At 44.8% G+C, this 21,712-nt stretch overlaps 1 protein-coding gene across 4 annotated transcripts in view; it reads right to left on the reverse strand.

Annotated features, from left to right (window-relative positions):
* Window positions 1–21,712, reverse strand: part of cimip2c (ciliary microtubule inner protein 2C) — a 120,925-nt gene that overhangs the window by 91,851 nt on the left and 7,362 nt on the right. For all 4 annotated transcript variants that reach the window (XM_070884399.1, XM_070884398.1, XM_070884397.1 and 1 more), the window contains exons 2-3: window positions 11,404–11,677; window positions 3,723–3,835 (exon numbers count right to left, since the gene is read on the reverse strand). In XM_070884399.1, coding sequence (XP_070740500.1) covers window positions 3,723–3,835; window positions 11,404–11,677 — 387 coding nt within the window. The remainder of the gene's footprint in view (window positions 1–3,722; window positions 3,836–11,403; window positions 11,678–21,712) is intronic.

Raw genomic sequence — 21,712 nt, forward strand, 5'->3', positions numbered from 1 at the left:
CATGGCAGATGAAGTATAATGTGGATAAATGTGAGGTTATCCACTTTGGTGGTAAAAACAGAGAGACAGACTATTATCTGAATGGTGACAGATTAGGAAAAGGGAAGGTGCAACGAGACCTGGGTGTCATGGTACATCAGTCATTGAAGGTTGGCATGCAGGTACAGCAGGCGGTTAAGAAAGCAAATGGCATGTTGGCCTTCATAGCGAGGGGATTTGAATACAGGGGCAGGGAGGTGTTGCTACAGTTGTACAGGGCCTTGGTGAGGCCACACCTGGAGTATTGTGTACAGTTTTGGTCTCCTAACTTGAGGAAGGACATTCTTGCTATTGAGGGAGTGCAGCGAAGGTTCACCAGACTGATTCCCGGGATGGCGGGACTGACCTATCAAGAAAGATTGGATCAACTGGGCTTGTATTCACTGGAGTTCAGAAGAATGAGAGGGGACCTCATAGAAACGTTTAAAATTCTGACGGGTTTAGACAGGTTAGATGCAGAAAGAATGTTCCCAATGTTGGGGAAGTCCAGAACCAGGGGTCACAGTCTGAGGATAAGGGGTAAGTCATTTAGGACCGAGATGAGGAGAAACTTCTTCACCCAGAGAGTGGTGAACCTGTGGAATTCTCTACCACAGAAAGTAGTTGAGGCCAATTCACTAAATATATTCAAAAGGGAGTTAGATGAAGTCCTTACTACTCGGGGGATCAAGGGTTATGGCGAGAAAGCAGGAAGGGGGTACTGAAGTTTCATGTTCAGCCATGAACTCATTGAATGGCGGTGCAGGCTAGAAGGGCTGAATGGCCTGCTCCTGCACCTATTTTCTATGTTTCTATGTTTCTATTGAATGTATTCAAGTCACAGATAGATAGATTTTTAACCAATAAGGGAATTAAGGGTTACGGGGAGCGGGCGGATAAGTGGAGCTGAGTCCACGGCCAGATCAGCCATGATCTTGTTGAATGGCGGAGCAGGCTCGAGGGGCTAGATGGCCTACTCCTGTTCCTAATTCTTATGTTCTTATGTTCTTATGTTCTCCTGTACAATGTGCAACCAGGCTGTGTTGCTCTCCTGGGAGGTCTCTTCTGCCCATTGGAAGGGAAGAGAATCTCTCTGCATGCTGTGGGAGAGCCTGGGTACAGTGCTTGTCAGTGTTTGCAGCACCTCAATGCTGGAAAACACTAACAACAAAACTGCCAAAATCAATGTGGACATGGTCCCTTTAAGGAACTGGCTGATGGCGCATCATCAAATGATATCATCTGACCCGCTTCCTTTCAATTGGCTGAGAACCTAGCCGGGTGGGTTGAACAAGCCCAATCAAGGTAAAAGCACTTGTTGAGAGAAGCAGGCCGGGACCACCTTACTGACGTCACCAGCCCGGACTCGCCTTGGGAGGCAAAATCACAGCCTATGATTCTCTGCAGTCAAGCCACATCCAGTCGTGAATAGTGATGGACAATTAAACAACTAACAATAGGAGGAGGCTCCATGAATATTCCCGTCCTCAATGATGTTGGTGCCCAGCATGTGAGTGCAAAAGACATGGCTGAAAATTTGCAACCATCATCAGCCAGAAGTGCCGAGCAGGTGATTCATCTTGTCCTCTTCCTGAGATTCCTACCATCACAGATGCCAGACTTCAGCAAATTTGATTCACTCCATGTGTTATCAAGAAACGGCTAAGCATATTGGATACAGCAGAGGCTATGAGCCCCAACAACATCCCGGCTATCATGTGAAGACTTGCGCTCTAGAACTAGCTGCATTTCTATCCAAGCTGTTCCAGTACAGCCACAATACTGGTATCTACCCGACAATGTGGAAAATTGCCCAGGTATGTCCTGTCCACAAAAAACAGGACAAATCCAATCCGGCTAATTACCTCCTCATCAGCCCACTCTCAATCATCAGCAAGTGATGGAAGGTGTTTTCGACAGTGTTATCAGGCAGCACTTACTCACCAATAACCTGCTCACCGTTGCTCAGTTTGGGTTCTGCCAGAACCACTCAGCTCCAGTCTTAGTCCAAACATGAACAAAATATCTGAATTCCAGGGGTGAGGTGAGAGTGACTGCCCTTGACATCAGGCAGCATTTGACCAAATGTGGCACCAAGAAGCCCTAGTAAAATTGAAGTTAATGGTAATCAGGGGAAAAACTCTCCGCTGGCTGGAGTCATACCTACCACAAAGGAAGATGGTTGCAGTTGTTGGAAGCCAATGATCTCTGCCCCAGTACATCGCAGCAGTAGTTCTTCAGGGCAGTGTCCTAGGCCCAACCATCTTCAGCTGCTTCATCACTGACCATCCTTCCATCATAAGGTCAGAAGGGGAATGTTCATTGATTGCACAGCATTTAGTTCCATTCGCAACTCCTCAGATGATAAAGCAGTCCATCCCTACATGCAGCATGACTTGGACAATACTCAGGCTTTTGCTGATAAGTGGCAAGTAACATTCGCATCACACAAATGCCAGGCAATGACCCTGTCCAACAAGAGAGAGTCTAACTACCTCCTCTTGATATTCAATGACACTACCATCATCGAATCCCCACCATCCTGGAGGTCACTATTGACCAAAAACTCAATTGGAATTGGACCAGCCACATAACTACTGTGGCTACAAGACCAGGTCAGAGGCTGGGTAGTTTGCAATGAGTGACTCATCTCCTGACTCCCCAAAGCCTATCCACCATAAACAGCGTTTCAAGAAGGCAGCTCGCCACCACCTTCTCAAGGACAATTAGGGATGGGCAATAAATGCTAGACATTCATCCCATGAATGAATAAAAACAAAACAAGGCTCAAGTCATGAATGTAATGAAATACTCACTACTCGTAGATGGGTGCAGCCACAATAATGTTTGAGAAGCTCAACACCATCAAGGATGGAGCAGTTCACTTGATTGGTAGTTCCTGTCATCAAGGTCAGTATCCACACCCTTCATCACTGGCATAACATAGTCGAACAATATGCAGGATGCACTGCCGCAACTCACCAGACTTAGTTCAGAAACACTTCCCTCCCCTGCAATCTCTATCACTGAGAGGGACAAGGACGGCAAAGTAGTGAGAACACCATCATCTCCATGTTCCCCTCCAAGTCAGCTAACATCCTGACTTGGATATATATCGCCATTCCTTTCTCGTAACTGGGTCAATATTCTGTAATTCCTTAGCACCATTTTTGGAAGCACTGTCACCACAAGGATTCCAGCTGTTCAAAGCAAAGTCTTACCACCACCTTGGGGCACCTATGGGTGGGTAATAAATATGGTCTTGCCTGCATCGACCACATCCTGCATTGACCATACCCCATGGACAAAAGATATATACCTTGTGAAATTGCTCCAAGAGGAAGACTAATATAATTGCCAATTATACCAACTGTACTTCCCATGTTTCTGCATGAACCTGTGATGCATTAAGGAGGCCCTCCTATCTTCATGGAAAGTGTATCTGGTCAGTGGTGCCTGGAAAATGTATTTGGAAAATCTTCGTCATTTATTTACCAATACATGGCAAATTGCACTGAAATGTACCATTATGTGTGTTAAGTTCATTTTAAAGAAAATTAAATCTAACTCTCTGGCTTTTCTTCATTTCCAAACAATCCCAAACAATAAAAAATTTGTTAACTACTATTTTGTATAATTCGTGATCTGCTTAAATGATGTTTTAATAATTCATTTTTGAGTTCATTACACCCTGTCATACTCACATATTCGGAAAACAAGCGAATGTGTACTCCTCTTTTCCAGGCAACACAAAATGATCCACTCTGGGTATTGTGCCCGTCGTATCCTTGTAACTCTCCCGGTGTTGTTGTGCTAGCTATAATGAAAATATATTTTTTGTTAACTATATTATAAATAAACAACTAAAAACTGTCTAATGTTATTCCTTGCTCCCAGTTTGCTTATGCATCAGTATGATGTCCAAGTTCTCCTAATTAATTTGTTCATTCATCATTTTCCTTGACAATGTTGTGATGTCCAAACTTTTCCTTTGGGACTTCAGTTCAGCAATAAGATGTCATTGCTTCCTGTCTGGCATTATGATGTCATTGTTTCTTTTGTTGTATTATAATCTCCATACTACTAATTTTGTAGAACATCATAAATTTATTATCTCCATGTACAGTTTTAATCTTTGTTTTGTCACCAAAACTCCCAAACGTTGGAAAAGAAATGAGTAATTAAACGAATTATGACTGAATAATTTATAAATAATGAAAATATTATTTTTTCAGATATAATTCTCACAATACTTTTTGATTGTTTATATTGGTCTATAAACAGCCAGAAGAAAATCAAATGAGAATGGACCCTGATACTTATTAAGAACTCAAAAGCTCTGGAAAAGGTATGTGGTAATGTTAACTCTATGCATTGAATTTCTGAGCAGAAAGGACAGAAGCTGGGCAATGGCAATGTTTGGGAAAGAGTGTGGCAGGCAGGAGAAGTGGAATCGGAAGCTTTGCATGTATGCTGCATACACTTTATAGAATGATAGAGTTTTAAGCTGCAGTTGCTGTGTTCATAGTATAAACACACAGGCTTTATTTGCAGATGGGTAATATTATCCTGATGTTCAAAAATGAAGTGATTATAGACCGGCAGCAGAAAGATACTTCAGTATTTTAGAATAGCAACTTGCATTTATTTACGTGGCGCTTCTTGTCAAATGCTCCAGGATTTTTAATACAAGAGGTGGCGTCCAAGCAGAAAAGAAAGAATTTGGGGGTGGGGGAGATAATGAAGATATAGTTGAAGGGAGGGGTTTTAATAGGCTTTGGAAAACAAGGAGAGGGTCAGATATGCAGCAGTGGTTTGGGAACAGAATTTCAGGAGAGATAGGGTGTAATGACTGAAAGAGTGGCCTCTGATGGAGGTGCAGAGGGCACAGGAAATAAGCAGTAATCCAGAGTCAGAGGAATGCATGGATGCTGCCTGGGACACACAACTGGGGGAGGGCAGGGGGATTGTGCAGACTGAGTGAAACAAGGCAATAAAGAACAAGAAAGGGGATTTTAAAATTGATACAGTGGCTTAAGGAGCCAGTGGAGTTTGGTTCGTTGTGCAGGAGAGGATGATGTTCTGGAGATGGAAAAATGTGCTCTTGGCAAGAGACTGGATGTGGGATAAAAAGCTGCGCTCAACTTTGTAAATTAAAAGTACTGAATAAAGTTTCAGCACATTCCCAGAAATGTTCGTTTTCTGGGCTTTCATTTTAATTTAGAATATTTCTGGCAAATACGGGAAAGTCCAGTACATGACAGTGCGAGTCAGTTATAGCAGGGCAATATTTTTTCTGCCTGCTGCTTGAATAAATGGAAAGAGCCAGTAGGAAAATAACTGTTGGAACCAGGACTCCAGGAGCTGTTCTTGATATAGGCATCAGGACCATGACCGCTGCATGGGAAATGAGCATTGACTTCTACAATCCTGTGATGATGGTCACAAACAATCGGAACATTCAGAGAGTGGAATCCTTCAAGATTCATGTAGGCAATTGTAATATATTCGCTTCATGGGTTCTTTTCTTAAGAATTCATAGCCACACATTGCTAGTAAGAACTAGTTGGTTTATTCATCATCATCATAGGCAGTCCCTCAGAATTGAGGAAGACTTGCTTCCACTCTTAAAGTGAGTTCTTCGGTGGCTGAAGAGTCCAATACGAGAGCCATAGAGCCTGTCACAGGTGGGACAGATAGTCGTTGAGGGAAGGGGTGGTGGGACTGGTTTTCCGCATGCTCTTTCCGCTGCCTGCGCTTGGTTTCTGCATGCTCTCGACGATGAGACTCGAGGTGTTCACCCTCCCGGGTGCACTTCCTCCACTTAGGGCGGTCTTTGGCCAGGGACTCCCAGGTGTCAGTGGGGATGTCGCACTTTATCAGGGAGGCTTTGAGGGTGTCCTCGTAACGTTTCCGCTGTCTACCTTTGGCTCGTTTGCTGTGAAGGAGTTCCAAGTTGAGCACTTGCTTTGGGAGACTCGTGTCTGACATAGAAACTATGTGGCCTGCCTAGCGGAGCTGATTAAGTGTGGTCAGTGCTTCAATGCTGGGGATGTTGGCCTGGACGAGGATGTTAATGTTGGTGCGCTTGTCCTCCAGGGGATTTGTAGGATCTTGCGGAGACATCGTTGGTGGTATTTCTCCGGCGACTTGAGGTGTCTACTATACATGGTCCATGTCTCTGAGCCATACAGGAGGGCGGGTATTACTGCAGCCCTGTAGACCATGAGCTTGGTGGCAGTTTTGAGGGGCCTGGTCTTCAAACATCCTTTTCCTCAGGCGGCCAAAGGCGGTGTTGGATCTCATCGTCAATGCCTGCTCTTGTTGATAGGTTGCTCCCGAGATATGGAAAGTGGTCCACGTTGTCCAGGACCGCGCCGTGGATCTTGATGACTGGGGGCAGTGGCGGCAAGGACAGGCTGGTGGAGGACCTTTGTCTTATGGATGTTTAGCGTAAGGTTCATGCTTTCATATGCCTCAGTAAATACTTCGACTATGTCCTGGAGTTCAGCCTCTGCATGTACGCTGAGGTTGGGTAGTCTTGGATCTGGCCTGGAGACGGCGAAGGTTGAACAGGTTCCCACTGGTTCTGTAGTTTAGTTGCACTCCAGCAGGGAGCTTGTTGACTGTGAGGTGGAGCATGGCGGCGAGGAAGATTGAGAAGAGGGTTGGGGCGATGACGCAGCCCTGTTTGACCCCGGTCCCGACGTGGATTGGGTCTGTGATGGATCCATTGGTAAGGATCACGGCCTGCATGTCGTTGTAGTGCAGGTGGAGGATGGTGACGAACTTTTGGGGGCATCCAAAACGGAGGAGGACATCCCATAGACCCTCACGGTTGACAGCGTCAGAGGCCTTTGTAATGTCGAAGAAGGCCATGTATAAGGCTGGTGCTATTCCCTGCAATTTCCTGTAGCTGTCGCGCTGTAAAAATCATATCTGTTGTGCCCCGTAGAGGACAAAATCCGCACTGTGACTCCGGAAGGAGCTCCTCAGCCACAGGAAGAAGACGGTTGAGGAGGACTCTAGCGACGACTTTCCCAGTGACTGATAGCAGGGAGATTCCCCTGTAGTTGCCGTAGTTGGACTTGTCCTCTTTTGTAAAGATGGTCATGATCACTGCATCTCTGAGATCTCCCGGCATGCTCTCCTCCCTCCAGATGAGAGAGATGAGGTCATGTATTCGCACCAACAATGCCTCTCCACCATACTTCAATGCCTCAGCAGGGATTCCATCCGCACCAGTAGCCTTGTTGTTTTTAAGCTGTCTTATGACTTTTATTTACCTCGTGCAGTGTTGGGGTCTCACTGAGGTGGTGGCGGGTAGCATGCTGCGGGATGGAGTCAAGAACACTCGAGTCAAAGGCAGAGTCTCAATTGAGGAGATCTTCAAAGTACTCCTTCCAGCGGGCCCTGACTGCCTCGGTGTCCTTGATGAGTATTTCCCCGTTCTTGGCCTGCAGTGGGGTGGGCCCTTGGATGTTTGGACCGTAGGTGGCCTTGAAGAATCCTCACACATCATGGCTGTCGGCCAGCTGCTGTATCTCTTCTGCTTTCTCCATCCACCATCTGTTCTTTAGGTTTTTTGTTGGACCTCAGCCTTGAGCCGCCTGTAATGCTGCTTTGCTGCTCCCGCGTTGGGTTGTTGTTTAAGGCTCAGAAATGCCCTGCGCTTGCGATCTACTAGCTCTTGGATCTCTTGATCATTCTCATCAAACCAGTCCTGGTGTTTCCTGGTTGAGTGACCGAGCGTCTGTTTGCAGGCACTGGTTATCGAGGCCTGGAGGGCAGACCGTGCGCTGTGGGCATTTTGCGTCTTGGGGTCATCAAGGCACTCCAGGTTAGCTGTGAGGCGCTGGCTGTATAGGGCTCTCTTAGCTGGGTCTTTAAGTGCTCCGGCATTGACTTTTTTGCACCACTGCTTCTGCTGCCCCCTCCGCTTTGGGGCTATGTTGATATCAATGATGGATCGGATTAGGCAGTGGTCCGTCCAGCAGTCGTCAGCTCCTGTCATTTCGTGGGTGATGTGCACATCCTTGCGATCCCTGGCTCAGACGATGACATAGTCGAGCAGGTGCCAGTGTTTGGAGCGAGGGTATTGCCACGATGGCTTGTATTTGTCCCTCTGGCAGAACAAGGTGTTGGTGATGACAAGTTCATGCTCTAGACATTTTGTCAGGAGTAGGGTTCCACTGGAGTTGGCTTTCCCTACCCCCTCTCTGTCAATCACAGCCCCCCACAGGTTTGTGTCCTTACCAACCCTGGTGTTGAACTCACCGAGGAGGATCAGTTTGTCGCCCACGGGGACGTAGGACAGGGATTTTTCACGGTTGGAGTAAAAATCCATCTTTAGCCTCATGTTGGGGCTTACGCACTGATGACTGTGGCGCATTGATTCCGAGATAGGGTGGGTCGAAGAGTCATGAGATGTTTGTTAGTCCTGCAGGGGTAATCTTTAAGCAGTCGACCAGCTTGTTTTTGATGGCGAAGCCGACTCCGTTCTTCCTCTGCTTTTCTTTCCCAGAAGAAGGTGTAACCTCCACCTTGGTCCTTGAGCTGGCCTTCCCCTGCCCACCAGGTCTCGCTTAGGGCAGCGATGTCAATATCAAAGCGTCTAAGTTTCCGGGAAACTATGGCGGTGCAGCGTTCCTGCCTGTCGCTGTTAGGGTTGTCCACGAGGGTCCTGATGTTCATGTTAGAGGAGTGGAAGATGCCTGTGCGTGAGTTTTTTTAATGTGGGGTGGTCGTTGCACATCAGCTACCACACGGGCTTAGCTGAGCAAGGTCTTGCTCCAGTGGCAAGGGGGTCCAAGTCGACTGGAAACCAAGCACTGCTATATAGGCTTATTAACAAAGATTTAACAATCACACTGCACATTATCAGTTCATCCACTAGGCTCACAATTGCATACCTCATCGCGAATGACCTAGACCCAACTGACTAGGGTTTTATTGAGTCTTGTAAACATCATGTGACTGGCTAAGCCACTCCCAATTCAACAGCTCTACAACTATTTTGTTGTAAACATTAATCAATTGCTCCCTGATTAAAGGGGGGGTTACACTCCACAAACTTTTCAAGTGCCCCCTTGTTTTTTTTTGAGGGCACCACAAACACAAAGTATAATTGCCCCCTGGCTAAAAGGGTGTGCACTAAAACCGACAAACTTAAACAAATTAATCTTTAGTTATTGTAGTTCAAATTAAAATTTGTTTGCCGTGGGTGATGATGCACACCAGTCCCTCCGGCACCCACATCTCGCGGAAGGCCACGAGCATACCGGTGGATACCACGTGCTCCATCTCCAGGGACAATCTGGCTCGGATGTAACCGCGGAAGAGAGTCAGGTAGTCGGGCTGAACGACCCCCTCAACCACCCGCTACCTGGACCGGGTGATGGCCCCCTTGGCCGTGCCCAGGATCAATCCTATGAGGAGGCCTTCCGACCTGCCCGCTCCCCTCCGCACAGGGTGCCCAAAGTTCAGGAGTGTGGAACTGAAGTACAACCAGAATTTTAGGAGTAGCCCCTTCAAATATTGGAAGATTGGCTGCAATCTCGCACATTCAATATATACATGGAACACGGACTCCTCTAAACCGCAGAAATTCAACAGCTCAACAAACCTGTGAGCATACTGTACAGCAGTGGCATTTTGCAATGAAGCAGACAAGCTGTGTGGGTGCAATCTATAATCAGCCAGAGCTTCACAAATCCTGCCATTTTCTAAAATTCCATAACCTTCTCATACTTTGCTGGTTGTTCATAGAAAATATGAAATTGCTTGCTTGAGCAAACAAAGCATCCATCAATTGCTTTATATATATCTCTGTACAGCAGATGACAAATATGGCTGATATTACCAGTAGCACTTGGAAATGATCTAGAAGCATAGGATTTAAGGGCTGTTATGATCATCGCAACTACTGGCAGGACCAAGCCTATGGATGAATTTGGCTGCAGGTCGCTCCATAGCATGTGACACAAATCAGACACAATCTCCCTTGTGAATAGCAGCCTTTGCAAGTGCTGCTGCTCTGACACTTATGCTATGTGTGCCTCACTGTGTTTACGTGTGTATGAAGGCGCAGACAGTGGACACAAAGTGCCAGTGATGGAGCCGGACCTGTGTTGCATCCTTCTGTTAATCCACCTTCTTTTTGTCAAAAAATCCACAAGTATAGGAGGACTCCTATCGAAAAATCCACTGTGCTATTCATGAGGTTGGGGCAAAAGTAACAACGGCAGAACAGTTGGCCACAAATTTACCTCAAGAGCTAAGTTAAAAGACGAAACAGAAAAAAATTGAGGTGTAGAACGTCCTTACAATCTTCATGAAGGGCTCCTTAAAAGCATTTCCATCAACAGCTGAGGGCCGAGCTACCCTGGACCCATTTTATGTGTGTGCGTAGATGAATCAGTCATAATTCAGCAGAATTCAAAGGAAATTGCCTGAAGGATGATAACATGCCTTTCAAGGCTTATTTACATATTGAAAGTGACAAACTCCTAAGGGACCAGAAGGAAATGCAAGCAAAAAATTACATGGGTCGCAAAATTGGCAGAAAACCAATAAGACTATTTTCTACCTAAACTTTCATTCAGTTTTGCTCAATTTATGCCATTTTTATGGTGAAAATGATTGGAAAATCTAGGCTAAGATATTTTCACAATAGTAAACACGGGGTTGAAATAGGTCTGCCTATTCAACAGATTCATAACAGGTTCATAATGAATGGGCAGCCCGTTTCACATTGAAGTCAATGGAAATGAAAATCTGGTGGGGTGGAAAACGGGCAGCCCACTCGCTCTGAGCCCAATTTGTTCCACAGTAGCATTGCATTACCTATGGACCATTCATCTTTGCAGCCCATTTTCTTTACATTTTGTGGTAATGCAAAGTAATTTCCGCTTTGCGCTGATAACTGGGTAATGAAATCAACCACACTGACTCTTGACAAGCGATGTGAGATCCCGTCAAGGAGGCAGTCTGACAACACTTTATCAGCTGCAGGAGAATTGCAAACTGCACAAAGCAAACTGTAAAAGGCCCTTATGCTGTCAGCTGCACAATCTGCAGAGTTCATAAACTTGAGTTTCAAATTGTTTGATATTGTACGCAGGTGAATGGAGTCCTGTGATAATATTTCTGAACTTTGGGGAGAATAGCCATCCATCCAGAACTTTCAAACATCAGCCCAGTGGTAGAATATCAGACCAGAGTCTGCTTTGTATGGCCAAGGGACAATGTGAAGCCAGCAAGAATGTGGGCTCCAATTACCCTAAGTAGGTACTGGTGTCAAATTGGTACATGCAATATACCAGCACCATTAGTTTCTCCTCAGTAAAAAGAAAATACTATTATTGTTTGTCATCTTGGTCTTACCTTACCAAACGTTTTCAGTTCTTCATTCCTGTCAAAATCCACATCGTATCTAGACCACTGTGGGGCATACAGCCATCTGTCCCTGTTGTGGGCCCTATCTGCTATTACAAGAGAGGGATCATTGGAGTAAATGGTTGGGAATTGCCCTCCTTTGCTGTAAGGGCTCTGACTTGAATTCAGAGCCGACAATCGGAAATCTTGGAAGTATTTCCTGGTGGCATTTCCATAGGTATCACCATACGTAAAATTTATAGTAGGGACATAGCCACGGTATCTGGAAACAAGAATATAATAAATATCAATACTTCTATTCAGTCCATAAAATGTCTCATTGATAGTGCACTGTCCCAATTATTCTTCAATGATACCTAAAGATTATATGGTAATGAATTAGAGAACGCATGGCGATCTGGTCAGGTATCCTATTACATCCACTTTGTCAGGCTGACATTTAAAAGTTCTGGAATAGCATGCAGCTCTCCACAGTATATAATGGAGAAGGTTTAGCCGGAGAAGAGCCAGCTCAGGGGGCAGCACTTTGTTGAAGTTGGATGGGAAGCCATCGGGCAATGGGGCTTTTTATAGCCAGCATCACTGTCTGTGAATAGGGAATTGAGTAATGTTGCACTCTGCTAGAGAACTGGAAAAGGGCTGGATTGGCTAGGTCAGTATTGTGTAGTTTACTGTTGTATGGCCTGGGACTCAGAGGTGTGGAGCAAAGTATAGTCATTTGTAAATTCCCTATTAATCTCAGTAGGGTGAGAAATAAGATTACTGTTCGTTTTTGTACCGACTGCAACACTTCTGCTTTGCGTTTATAGTTGTAGCATATATGTGTAGTACCATCCCAGATTTTTGCTCTGTTTATGGTATTTAGGTCTGGTCTGCCAGAGGAACTCTATAATGTCTATTTTACCCACCATCTGGTCTGGAGCAGGGCTCATTCAATGCTCTATGTTCATTGTCTCCTGTGCTTGGTTTCTAGCTTTTATGTTTCTTTCTCTGGGTTTGCAACCCTTTGTCACTCTTGGCAGCAATGAAAATGATGCTGAAGGCCTCTCTGGCCTCCCACAATGCTGTCTCCGTCTATCAGGGAGGGGGGCATCCCTTGTTCTTGGTTATTGTAGCAAATGTTGAGATGTGCTCTTCCCAACATTGACAATAAAATACTAGCCAAAGTTCTGGCTTCCAGCCTAGTCCACAAAGATCAGACAAGTTTTACACAGCACTGCCACATGAGGCACAACACTTACTGGTTTTTCAACGTCATGAACCACTGTGATAGTACTAACATCTTTTTGTTGGTGCTCTATCTGATTGCAGAAAAAGCAGGTGGAATGGAAATTCCCTCTGGCAGTAGTCAAAAGAAATGGACTTTGGTATTATACTGAGGAAGTGGATTAATATTCTGTCCTCAACCCACATCCATAGTTTGCACCAATAGCCTCAGCTCTCTTGCATTCTGCCTCCTACAAGGACCAAGTATCCATGGAGTGGCTGCTGGAGGGCTGAACAGAAAATATCCCTATGTGCTAATGACACAATGCCATATGTAACTAACTCTCCCACCTCACTTCCAACATAGATAAATGCTTAGTCAAAGAAGCAGTGGGACCACTTAGAAATGACTGGTGCCACCTTGTACTTGAGAATGAGGGAATGATGGAGATGAATAATAAGTATTTTACTTCAGTTTTCACAAAGGAGGGTGAAAGTGGGATTATGGGGGCTCTGCCATTCAATAAGATCATGGTTGATCTTTTACCTCAACTCCATTTTCCTGCACTATCCCCATAGCCTTTGATTCCCTTAATATCCAAATATGTATCGATCTCTGTTTTGAATATACTGAAAGACTGAGCCTTCACAGCCCTCTGGGGTAGAGAATTCTAAAGAAACTTGAGGAGAGGGTGAGAGAGGAAACTGTATTAAAAATAATTTATTAAATTAAAAAGACAAGTTAGTCGGCCCAGATGATAAGTATCCCAAAATACTGAGCAAAGTTGGGGAAGAAATAGAAGAGACAGTTCAATGCAGATAAACCTGAAGTGGTACATTTTAGGGAAAAAAACAGTAAAAGGAAGTCTGTACTAAACATTAACATTTTTGAGAGTGGAGCAATGGAGATCCAGGATGCATATACATCATTTTTAAAAGTAGGTGCAGGAAGGAAACACCATAAAAAAGAGAATTGAAACTATAGGTTTTATATACAGAGCAGTGGGTATCTGACTCTGGCCTTATGTGTATCTGCCCTCCCTTCATCCTCCCCATTGGCAACCATGCCTTCAGCCGCCTAGGATCCACATTTTGGAATTCCCTCCCTAAAACCTTCCACTTCTCAATCTCCCTCTCCTCCTTTAAAGCCCTCCTCTGATCAAGCATTTGGTTATTCTTCCTAATATCTCCTCCTTTGTCTCAGTGCCTCATTTTTGTCAGATTACAACTCTCTGAAGTGCTTTGGGGCAATCTTCTACATTAAAGTGCTATATAAATGCAAGTTGTTGAATATAAAAGAAAGTGATGATAAACTGGTACAAGACATTAGTTATGCCACATTTGGAGTTCTGTGTGCAGATCTGTGCATCCCATTATTGGAAGGTTATTGCAGCTATGGAAAAAATATTGTGAAACTTCACGAGAATGATACCAGGAATAAGAAATTACAGTTTTGAAGAAAAGCTCAAAAGATTGGGCCATTTTTCACCGGAAGATGAAAGTAGGTGCAGAAAGGAAACACCATTAATTTTTCAACGGGAGTTGTAATAGAAGCTTTCAAAATTCTGAATGAGGATAAATAGCAAACGTTTATTTCCTCTGGTTGGCAAATTGGTAATAAGGGAACATATGCTGATTTTGTGCTCCCAGTGAGGAATCTCATTCAACAAAAGTATACATCAGAAGTTTGGGCACATGCTGCATATGATATTCGGACCATTTAAATAAACAGTAAGATTAGGCTGGCATTTAGGATGCCTGTAACCAAAGAGTAGCGACATATACTCTGTACAGGTATGAAGACTTTCCTCAGACTATTACAACTATCCAAATATACTTCATGAGAAATGACCCGGACTGGTTCCTCATTTCATCCTAATGAACTGATTACTTACAGTAATCTCAGTACTAGAAATGCTATTATTTCGATCAAAGGAGAGGTTTAAGGATCTTTATTCACTGCAATTCGTTCAGTGTATGGAATTTTATTTTCATCAATAACAATACAAAACTATTACTTTGTAATGTTCTGATGAATCTTCAACTCTTCTGCCATGACATCAGACATATCATATTCTCTCAGAAGGAACGGAGCATAATCCATGAAGGTTTATGAAAATGCTTACTCTGCTGATGCATAATAGATTAGGTTTTCACTTGCAGCATTAGATATATATGGTTCATTAATAATGATTAGATTTCAGCCCATTTAACATGACAAAAAACATTTCAAAGTGTTGGGATCTCCGTCTTAATAAGAGAATACTGCAACAAAAAATATTCTTCACAACAGCACTAAAGCGCACACACTCAAGATGGCTCCAATCTGGAACTTTCTTTATTGTATAAACATCAGTGGCTGCATTACCACAGTAGTCCACTAGGTGGAGCAGTAGTCTACTAGGTGGAGCTATATTATTCTTCTCCCTCCTTAATGAAGAAATTATTAGAACAAAATAATCATCATACATAATTTGCATGCATATATATAACAAAAGATATGAACTTATTTTGCCATATTTACAAATCAAACTGATTTTCTATTTCAAAGAGGATACCTTCCCTCTCGAACAGAGCTTTCCAAACTTGGTGTCGGACTTAGACTCAGTCTAGGCTGAGCCTGAGGAGCGTTTTCCTCCAAGGGCAACCCTTGATCTACATTTTGACTCTCTACAACTTCAGACTGTTTGTCTGCTTGACGGACTCAGACTTAAATTCTGACTTTCTCTTGGACTTGTTTCTAGTACACCTGATGTAGGATTTGCTACTGGTACCTCACTTGTAACAAGACTATCTGATCAGTCAGAAATAATCAAATCATTCCAACTTTCAACTCCTTCCACATCTGTAGGTAAAATATGATCAACGTGAACAAACCTAATCTTTCCATGATCGAACATCTTGACCAAATATGTGCAAGGACCACATATTTTCACTATTCTTCCTGGTAATCACTTTAACCATTTATGTGATGGTTCTTCACTCTCACCTTTTGATTCAATTTCACACTTCCCTCTCTCACTCTGTCATAATTTTCTTTCTGATTGGTTCTCTTCTACTGACTGTGCCAAGTTTGGCTTTAACAACAAGAACCAGGTTTGTGGTTGTCATTTGAGAAACAATGGTGCTGATGTTCTACCAGTAGTTGTATGAGAAGTATTACAATAAGTAATTAGAAAATTTGCCAATTTGTGGTCCAATGGCAACTGCCATTTCTTTGGATTTGGACCCAACATTTGTTTGATGATGGCACGTTTTATAATTTGTACTGTGCGCTCTGCTGCACCATTTGAAGCAAGGTGCTACGGTGGAACTTTGCTATGTTTCACACCGTTTCTGCTTATGAACTGTGCAAATTCTTCTGAACAAAATTGCGGCCCATTATCAGACACAATTTCTTTTGGGAGGTCATATGAAGAAAACAATCCACAAATTATCTAGTGTTTTACTTGTTATTTTCTGCATCAGAAACACCTCTACCCACTTTGAATGGCTAGCAATCACAATGAACTATTGTTGTCCTTCCAGCTCAGCAAAATCTATGTGTAACCTTTGCCACACCTTGGGAGGCCATTTCCATGGCTGTAATGGTACTGATGGTGGTTTCTTGCTTATCGATTGACACGTTGTACTCTATGGGCCCAACTTTGGTGGACCGCCTAATTTTCGGCAGTCTCGCAGTGGTCGGTCAATCTTCACCGCCTGGTACCGCTGGGGCGGAGTGCTGGCAACATTGGTCCGGGCGGTCCTAAGCGGTGCATCAGCGGAGTGTGATGGACGGTCTGCTCTGGCGGTGCAGGGTAAGTTGTCTGGGACTCTGCGCACGCGTGCTCTTCCATCAACCTCCATCCCCGTCCCCTCTTCCCCCCAAAGAGAAGAGCAGTCCATGGTCAGAGACTGCCGACATTGGATCACAGGTAAGTGTCTCAAGTTAAATTTAGATTTTTAATTGTTTTGTGCAGTGTTTTTGATTAATTTATAATAGTTATATTCGTTTTTATTTATTTATTTTCATGTTTTTTGGGGGGGCAGAATACATCTCTGGGGGGGGGACTAGATCTCTGGGGGATTAGATCTCTCTGGGGGGATTATATCTCTCTGGGGCAGATTAGATCTCTGGGGATGGGGCGAGAGAAATAGATTGCTTGGGGGAGGAATAAATCGCTGGAGGCGGCAGGGGGGGAGGAACATTGTAGTTTACATACCGCCGACATACCATCGGCATAAAACCACCTTTTTGCAGATGGTGTGCAGCTCCGGTGGTATGTCGGCGGAATGCTACCAATGTCGAACTTTTGGGCGGTCTGTGGGGTGTTCTGTGTGGGCGGACAGAATGCATACTGCCCGACGGTATGCCGCTGATGAATTTCCCTCCGGGCGGAATGTGTGCAGTATGTAGGTATTTTTTAATCAATTTCACAATTTTGGGTGGTGTGTTGGCAATCCGCGGGCGGTATGCGGCGGCATGTCTGCCAATTTTGGCCCCTATATCTTTATCTAGACGTGACCACCATAAGTAACTTCATGCAAAACGCTTGGTCAAGCACATTCCTCGGTGTTGGTCATGAAGATCTCCGAATTATTTGGACCTGAATTTATTTGGGATAACTATTCTTACACCCCACATGATACAATCTTTATCCACTGATAATTCATTCCTACGAACAAAGTATGGATGAATATCCTTCTCTGATATCTGGTTTGTGTCATGTATCCTACATGGCTACTGTTGGTACTATTACAAGGTGTGCCACCAGAGGGCACAGCAGTGGGAGACTCATAGGTTACCTGTACAGGTGTGCCTGGCCTAATATAAAAGGCAGGCCACTAGGTGTGATCCTCACTCTGGAGTTAACTAATAAAGGACTAAGTTCACTACAGTTCAAGTACAACACACTGCCTCGTGGAGTCATTACTAGAACATCTAAGGACACTACAATTGGCGATGAGATTACGAACTTTCACGCGGAAATGGCTACCCTTGGTGCGTTGCAGCAGTTCACCGATGGTGATGATTGGGATGTCTTTGTGGAGAGGCTAGAGCATTTCTTCACAGCAAACGACCTGGCAGGAGACGAACCGCCTGCACCGGCTGATAAGTGCCGTGCTATCCTGCTAACCAGTTGTGGGCCCAACGTCTATGGCCTCGTCAGGGACTTGCTGGCACCAGCCAAGTCATATAAGGAGCTCGTAACCATGATCCAGGAGCAACTCAAGCCCAAGGAGAGCATCCTCACAGCCAGACACTGGTTCTACAGTCCCCTGTGCACTGCTAGACGACAGCTCCTCAGGGAGCAGCTGTGACCCAGGGCACAAAGAAAGGACAGGGAGGACACAGACATCTGTGAACCGGCCCGAAGCTAGGGACCACGGCAACAGCCCCGAGAGCAGGCTACGCAAGCCAACCGGGTTTCCACTGCCAGCACCGGGTTTCCACTGCCAGCACCGGGCACTGAGCCGCCACTGGACTGCAGGGATACAACCCAGCAGCTCCAGAACTAGCTTGTCCTCACTCACTGGTCACTGCATCGATAAGGCATCTAACGTACTTGTCGCACCACGGAACCACACGAAAACAAAACAAAAAAAATGCAAAACCCACTTACCCTGAACTTGAATGTACATGAATGTTAGGAGCCCCCACCATAATCGGTGTGGGGGGGGGGCGGAGAATGGAGTGGTCAGGGACAAACACATACAAACAGCAACCACCAGCATGCTACTGCACCAACTACTCACCCAAGGTTGAAGTAACCCGCCAAGGGTCAACCAGACAGAGCCCACATAGAGCTAAGCCCAGAGCACAGTCAATGCAGAAGCGATTTGCACTGAGGGCTCAGGGGGGAGTGATGTCATGTATCCTACATGGCTACTGTTGGTACTATCACAAGGTGTGCCACCAGAGGGCACATCAGTGGGAGACTCGTAGGTTACCTGTACAGGTTTGCCTGGCCTAGTATAAAAGGCAGGCCACCAGGTGTGATCCTCACTCTGGAGTTAACTAATAAAGAACTAAGTTCACTACAGTTCAAGTACAACACATTGCCTTATGGAGTCATTATTAGAGCATCTAAGGACACTACAGTTTGGCCAGCCATTTGCAATTTAATCACACACCTTTGACATAATTGGGTCACATTTGGTTGCTCTACCAATCTCTTCAGCTGTGACTGGCAGTTCATCAATGTATGAAAAATAGAACACTTCTTCCCTATTTTCTCTATTGGATGTAACTTGTGATGGGGATGGCAACCTGCATATAGCATCAGCATTATTATCTGACTTAGGTACAACAACAATGGGTGTAGCCCAATTACTTAGGTGCCATGATAGCCATCCTTTCAGATGGCAATCAGAATTGCACACACTACTCCAATGGCATGAACAGTCCTCTGTATATAGTACCCAAGATCTTATTTGCTTTATTTATTGTTTCTACACACTGTATAGATGGTTTCAATAATCTGTCCACCAATAACCCCAAATCCTTCAAATCCTTTCCCTGTGATGTATGCTGTAGATTGAAACCGAGGCCATAATTTTCATCGGGGAGGCTGGTTGGAGTGGGGGATGGAGGGGTCCGAGGTGGATGGGAAACCCGGGAGGCCATTAAATTCTGTCAGTGGCCTGTTACGAGAAGGGGAGGGACGTTGAGACGCAGCGCCATGATGGCAGTTAAATTCAAAATGGAGGGAAAAATAGAGACTTCCATCCTCATTACAATATTTAAATTAAGGTAACGCCCCTTGAGAGCAGGTTGGTCGCACAAGCCCGACCTGCCTACGGCAAAACCGGAAGCGGGCGGATTGGAGGCGGGATCAGGTCAGAAATGCCATTTTTTTAAATGTAACTGCCCCCACACTCCAAATCCACCCATTTTGTTTTATTGGTAGTTTATAGCTCTATTGTTTGTTCTTTTTCTTTAATCTCATCACTTTGCACTTGCTGACATTGACTTTCACTTGCAATTTCTCAGCCCAGCTTCCCAATCTAACCAGACCCCTTTTACACCTGCTCAGCTTGGCCTTGATTGTTTGCACTCTGCCCTCCCCAACACACACACTTTGGGGTCATTGGCAAACTTTAACAGTTTGGTCGATCTGCACTTCCAAATCGTTGCTATTTAATATGGATAGCGAAGGTTCTAACAATGATCCTTGAGGCACCCCACTAGTCATCTCCCACCACTCCAACTTGGCTCATGCATGACCAGCTCTGATTTCATTCAGGCAGGCAGTTACCAATCCACTTCAATAATTACCCACCGATTCTGTGATTTTTTTGACCTTATGAACCGAGCACCTATATGGTAGTGTTTCAAAAGCCTTATTGAAGTCTGGAAAAACAATGTCCAAGGAGTTCTCTTCATGCAAAAGTTCTCATACCTCCTCATAGAATTCTAATAGGTTTGTTTTGCATGATCTTCCCTCGCAACACAATGCTGACCAGCTCTGATCATTTCGTACTTCTCTGGGTGTTAATGAATTTAGTGACACAGAAATTAGCACTTTGGCCTTTATAATCCACTCAAGCATATTTTTGTAGGGAAAATGTTGGGAAAAGAGTTTATCCACCATTAATACCAGGTTGCTTCCTTGTAAATATGTAGTGTAATTAAGTCTGATAATAAACACAACATATGTAAATACTGTTTATTCATAGGACAACCTGTGCAATATGAATGGACCCCGAATAATGCAATCATCTAAATTCTAAATAACATGTTCTGCACTTCTTTACAGACAACACAGAAGCATAGAATAACACCGCACAGGCCATTCTGCCCATTGTGCCTGTGCTGGCTCTTTTGAAAGAGCTATCCAGTTAGTCCCATTCTCTTGCCCTTTCCCCATAGCCCTGCAATTTTTTCCTCTTCAAGTATTTATCCAATTCCATTTTGAAAGTTATTCCAGATCATAACAATTTGCTAAATCTGTGTCCTCTGGTTGATGACCCTTCTGTCATTGGAAACAGTAACTTCTTATTTACTCCATCAAAACACTTAATGATTTTGAACACCTCTATTAAATCCTCCCTTTACATGCTCTGCTTCTTAACAGTCTATATAACAGTGTGGTTGCAGAAGATGTATTCAAAGAGCCATCTAATGCGATACATTAGGTGACTCACAGCACATTCAGTATTGTATTGATATTCAGCACAGTGATGGTGATTGTAATGAAAGACTGACACCATTGAGATTTCACAAAAAAATAGAACTGAAAGCCATTTCCGTAACTGGAATTTTAAGTGCGCTTTATTTGTATTCATTAGTGAAAAAGCATGAATAGCACCCTTTTTACTGGGCTAGAAATTCAACTCATTTACGCCTCCTGTTCGGGGAGGGGAGGACTAACGGGGCACAAATGAGTTTGCGACCAGGTGCCGCACAGGCAATGACACCTGCCATATTGGGCGGGAGTTTAGTGGCAGCGCTGCGGCTTTGCACCTGGAGATTGTGACGTCATCGCCGTGCACGTCGCCCCATTATCCCCCCAGCCCCGAAATTCACTTTCACCCCCTCCAGCAGCGCCGGGCGGAAACACCGGCAGCTGCAGGAGGCGTGTCTCGGGCGGCCAGCTGCTAGTGGTGCGAAAATTAAAGGCGAGGTGGTCGAGTAAAATGTTTTTTAAACTTACCTTCGTTTTCCCGCTGCTGATCTGGTTTCTTCACGGGATCCTGGCCGCGATCGCTCAGCCCGCCACTCTGCTTGAGTTAGGTCCGTTTTTCTTCTGCAGAGTTGGCAGTATGGGCCCTTCCCTTTAAGTGAGGGAAGGGCCCCTCGGATGTGGCAGCACTGCGTGGCCCAGTGCGCAGCGCTGCTGAGGCGTCCGCTCCGTGCGGTGATGACCCTCCCCTTTAAGGGAGGGAAGAAGACTTTCAATGCGGCAGCACTGCACGGCCCAGTGTGCAGTGCTGCTCCATTCACCGCCTCACCTGCTGCCGATTGCACTCCAGGAAGGAAGTGGAGCACTCGATTTAGCGCTCCACTTCCTTCCGGGGGCGATAACCCGAATTTCTGGAGAGGAGCTTGGCGCTAAGTCTCGTGCCTCCCGACGGGGCAATACTGCACTTTTCCCCGTAAATATTT

Source organism: Pristiophorus japonicus, chromosome 7 (assembly GCF_044704955.1).
Source record: "Pristiophorus japonicus isolate sPriJap1 chromosome 7, sPriJap1.hap1, whole genome shotgun sequence".
Classification (NCBI taxonomy): Eukaryota; Metazoa; Chordata; class Chondrichthyes; family Pristiophoridae; genus Pristiophorus; species Pristiophorus japonicus.